General features: G+C 42.0%; 1 protein-coding gene across 1 annotated transcript; it reads left to right on the top strand.

Annotated features, from left to right (window-relative positions):
• Nucleotides 1-3,240: 3,240 nt before the first annotated feature.
• LOC118849904 (taste receptor type 2 member 134-like) lies at nt 3,241-4,143 on the top strand. The gene has a single exon (XM_036758996.1). It carries the CDS (start codon nt 3,241-3,243, stop codon nt 4,141-4,143), a length of 903 nt encoding a protein of 300 aa, XP_036614891.1.
• Nucleotides 4,144-5,023: the final 880 nt, after the last annotated feature.

Here is a 5,023-nt window from a genome sequence, read left to right as displayed (position 1 = left end):
ATTAGACTGACTATTCAAAGTCCTCCCTCAAGATCCAACCTCATGACATGTGGTGATATTTGGGTCCTGCAGGATCTACCCTGGGTCAGTGAGGACCAGGGAAAGGTGTGGCCTGATGGAGCTTGTTCAGGAGTCAGGAGATGGCTTTTGAAGATGTTTCTAGGCAAGGATGACTTCTGGAGTACTTAAGAAGGCCTTAGGGATTGAAGATTTGACCATGAGCTGATGTAAGGATTGTTGGGAAGATCTAAGAGGGAAAAGAGAGATTAGCAGGATCCTGAGCTGTGACAGTTTCTGGGTAATTTAATCATTTATTAATAAGACCAGCAGGTTATTACTGAAAGAATGGTCATTTGGCCATCTCTCTCAGACCAAAGATGCCTAACTGCAGTGTGTTCATTGTTTATATGTCCTTAAAAGCAGTATTCCTGAAGGGTTCTTACTCAACTCTAATTGGTTAGCAAATGGGAGGTGGACTGTCTGGGAGTACTTGACCTAGGTAACTCAAGTCTTGGTCAAAGAGATATCAATTTTCATATCATCTCTCTTGAAAATGGGGAGACTCAACATTTCCCCAATATGTTTGAGCAAACACAACGAGCAGGAATACCCTTATTAGCCTACACCAAGGGTGAGGAACCTGGAAGCTCAAGGCCATGTGTGGCCCTCTAGGTCCTTGGGTGTGACCCTTTGACTGAGTCCAAGTTTTACAGAACAAATCCTTTTATTAAGGGAAGTTGTTCTGTGAAGTTTGGATTTGGTCAAAAGGCCTCACTTGAGGACCTAGAGGGCCACATGTGGTTTTGAGGCTGCAGGTTCCCTACCCCTGGTCTAAACTTAGAATTTCTTTTACTGCCTGATTAGATCTTGAGCTAGGCAAATCTCTAAGAGAGATTTCCCATACTGGTTGATTTCTGGATGAAGAAGTATAAAAGGGAAAAACTTCTGTCCTAATACAATAATTAGTTATTAAATGTAAGAGAGACATATTCATTTCTCACAGAACTGGTATAGGCCTCACACCATGAAGGCCTTGGCAGGAAAGACATGATGTGGGTGTGGGGAGGTTGTACACATGGTTGCCAAATTCTGGACTGAAAAATTGCTAGGCTCTGGAGAGAAAACAGAGTATCCAGAGCCAGGTGACCAGATCCCAAGGTGACTTGGGGATCAGTGAGAAGGTCCTGGAAGGAAAGGGAATTTCTAAACTCAAATGAGATAGTAGCTTAAGGTCATATAGTAGCAGGTGAGGAAGAAATAGATTGATTTAAAACATGGGCTTGAATTCCTAAGAACTTCTCTTGTGAGCTGGCTAGGAGTAGTTGACTAGAGTCTAGTCACAAAAGAGTTGTAATAGTCCTGGGGTTATGAACTAAAGAATTGGGTAGAAGTTGAAGACCATTGGATGACAACTCATTGGCAGCAATTCAGCAGAGCCCCTTATCAGAGATCAAGATGGAACTGATAATAGATTCACAAGGAACCTCAGCTCCAGAGGAAGCATCACTCCTGATGATACCACCAAAGGATCTTGATGCTTGGTTGCATCAGCAGTATAAACATGAGTTGCCCTGATGATGCATTTTGTGTATCTTTTCTCTTAGTGGAGATATAGCAGTCTTGTGTATATGAAACCTTTCTTGTCACTTGTTTTACTGTGTTATCTAATGTCCTTTGCTTTGGATGAATGTAATCTCTGGTTGGTTGGTAATGTCATGAGATGTGATTTGGCTGGTTACTGCCCCACATTGTGCCTATAAACTGGCTTAGCTTTCAGGACATACATATGTGAGTGGAAACACAAGTGCTTCCATTTGTCTCCTTCTCCTAAGTTCCACTTTATCCCTGTTCTTTTTAAAATTTGTCCTTTATTCTCCCTTAACTCTCTTTCATAGGCATATATAGAGTCAGCTGTTTGTGCTGACAGACCCTCTTCCACTTTGCTCTTTTGATGTCCTCTGTTATATTAGGCCTTCCCCTGGTCCATCCATCCCTTTACTCAATATCTGAATTGGCTGATAACAAATATTATCATAGAACCTTAAGGGGACAGAAGCATTGATTTAAAATTGGAAGGAAGGGCCCTCAGAGATCAGATAGTCCAACCCCCTCATTGTACAGGTGAGAAAACTGATGCCCAGAGATGTTGAGAAGTAGAGTTTTTTGCAGAGCCAGGATTTGAATCCAGACCTGATTTTATAGCCAGTATGTTTTTCACTGTATTGCATTGCTTCTCATTCTACTTATAAGGAAGAGTTGTCCCTGGGTAAAATGAAGTAGGGCAAGTCTGTGCCTTCATTCCATGCCACCCCACCACTGCTTTCTCCCCTTCAGTTACTCAAAACATTCACAGTTATTTATCCTCAGCTTCTCAGAGTACCTCCCCTCCCTACTCTTGTACTTCATCTCATGGGATATATTTTGTCTGAATAAAACCTATCCTGTCTCTTTTCTTTTCTCTTCATAGAAACTCAACTATCCTGTTTTACCTTTCCGCAGAGCCTTGCTACTGACTGGAATCAGGAACAATTTAATGCAAGGTGTTAATTAATATAATTCTTGTTGAAAAGATGGAGAGATGTGGGTTGAGTGATTGTGCAATTAGGCTGATTCAGAACTGGTTAAATGGTGGGGCTCAAAAAGATGCAATAAGTGGTTCAATGTCAGCCTGACATGTACAAATTGGGACTTCATACACTAGTCACAGAGAGCAAAATAGATGTACGAATCCAGGGCATGAATGGAAAACTAAGTGTTAATATGCTAAAAAGGAGTATTTTAATAGTGGAGGGCAGGAAGGGTGGTAGATGAGGGCATCACTACAAGAACAGGAGAGGGCGAAGATCTGGGGGAGCCTTATAGCTAGACTTAAGGTAGGTAGGCAGGACAGTCAGGGAACAAACATGCATTTTAGGGGTTCTTGAAAGGTGCCAGGAGCAGTAGCCTATTTACTTGGCCCTGGCTCTGGTCAAGGACAGGCAAATCTAGGAAAAACAAATAGATGCTGGGTTCAGTGAGTGATCTATGTCAGATTTGCATCCATAAAAGTGGTAGGATTCTTTTCTAATCCACATTAGGCACAGCTAGTCTCCTCCTGATCCTCCACGGTCTCTTCCAGCTGGGCTCTTACGTAAAGCAGAGAGCTCCTGAATCTTTGGAGAGTCTTGCGTGCTATCAGATCTCTTCTGGGTAAGGTTTCCTGGAGCATCAGAGTACCAGCAGATACTCAGCAGAGAAAGAATGCCCAGCCTACTCATTCTCCTCTTTATGATCTTCTTTCTCCTGGAGTCTGGGGTAGGAATCATAGGAAATGGTTTCATCATCATAGTGCTGGGCAGGGAGTGGGTACGATATTGGACCCTGCCCACTGGTGCCATGATCCTGGCCAGCCTGGGCATCTCCCGTTTCTTTCTACATTGGGTGACAATTATTAGCGACTTCTATGCATATTTCTCCCCAACTAACAGTAGTCTATACATTGGCAGTTTCTGGACTTTTATGAACATGATCACACTCTGGTTTACCTCCTGGCTTGCTGTTTTCTACTGTGTGAAAATTTCTTCCTTCACTCACCCAATCTTCCTTTGGCTGAAATGGAGAATTTCCCGATTTGTACCCTGGCTACTGTTGTGGTCCCTACTGATATCCACATTGATATTTATCCCAAATTTTGTAAAGATTTATGACATATCACATCTACCAGTCACTGGGAATTACTCAGAAAAGACCACTTGGAATAATAGGACACGTGCATATCAGAGGCATTTTTTCATGCCACTGCAAATCTTCATTTTGTTAATTAATTTCCTTTTCTTCCTGGTCTCCACCATCTCCCTCATTTCCTCCCTGTGCCAACACTTGGGGAACATGCAGCACCACAGTGTTGCTCCTCAGGATCCAAGTATGCAGGTCCACATCACAACCCTGAAGTCACTCTTCTTCTTTCTAATCCTCTATACATCAATGATATTGCCTCTGATCGTCGCTGCCACGGACACTATTTCAGTTTGCAGCTCTCGGTTTTGGGTTTGGGAGGTAGTGACCTATGCTGGCATCTCCATCCACCCTGCCTTTCTGATCCTGAACAACTCAAAACTGAGAAGGGCTCTGAAGAAGATGCTGCATGACCCAGAGGCCGCCTGAGGGGAATTCAGCTCTGAAATGATCAATATCAGTAATTAATATTGAGCATTACCAATATTGCCATTTGTGACATAGATGCATGAGACAAAAAGGAAGGATGAAAGGAAGGCGTGAAGGAAGGAAGAAAGAAAAGAAGGAAAAAGATATTTAATTATGTACTTGTAATACTTTGGCACTGTTATAAGCACTTGGGATACAAATACTTTCACTTAGGCAGTGACTTTCATCTTCTCAATTCTCTTTTCCCTCACTACCTAGTTCATTCATCCCTAAGCCCTGTCAACTTTTCTTCTGTAGTATTTCATAGTTAATTGAGTGGTATTTTGGATGCCTACTTCCTTGTTTTATAGATGGTGTACTAAGGTCATGAGAGATTAAATGACTTGTCCAGGGTTTAACAACTGGTAAATGTCTAAGGCAGAATTTGAACCCAGTTTTTCCTGATTCCAAGTCCAGCATTCCATTCACTTTGCTATGGTTTTACCTTTCCTTGTCTTTTGTTCTCATACTCATCCCCACAGACACAGGAATAGCCCCTGTCCTGTGTTTTACACTCCTTGTGCCCACATGATGGTACAATACTTTTTACTAGCCTCTGTGTCTATTCTACAAAGAACAGTTAGATACAACTCAATTTCTGCCAAGGGTGACTATGGGCAAGTCACTTAGCTTTCTTAGCCTTGCTTTCTTTATCTAGGGAAAAAATATGCAATGTTTGTGTGTGTGTGTGTGTGTGTGTGTGTGTGTGTGTGTGTGTGTGTATGTGTGTGTATTTATGCAAAGGTATATTTTATAAATATGTGCAATGCATATGTGTCTGCATGTACACCTGTACATAATACATGTACATGCATATACACACAAACAATGCAGATAATAG

This window comes from Trichosurus vulpecula, chromosome 5 (genome assembly GCF_011100635.1).
Source record: "Trichosurus vulpecula isolate mTriVul1 chromosome 5, mTriVul1.pri, whole genome shotgun sequence".
Lineage (NCBI taxonomy): Eukaryota > Metazoa > Chordata > Mammalia > Diprotodontia > Phalangeridae > Trichosurus > Trichosurus vulpecula.
This window is presented reverse-complemented; position numbering and strand designations above follow the sequence as displayed.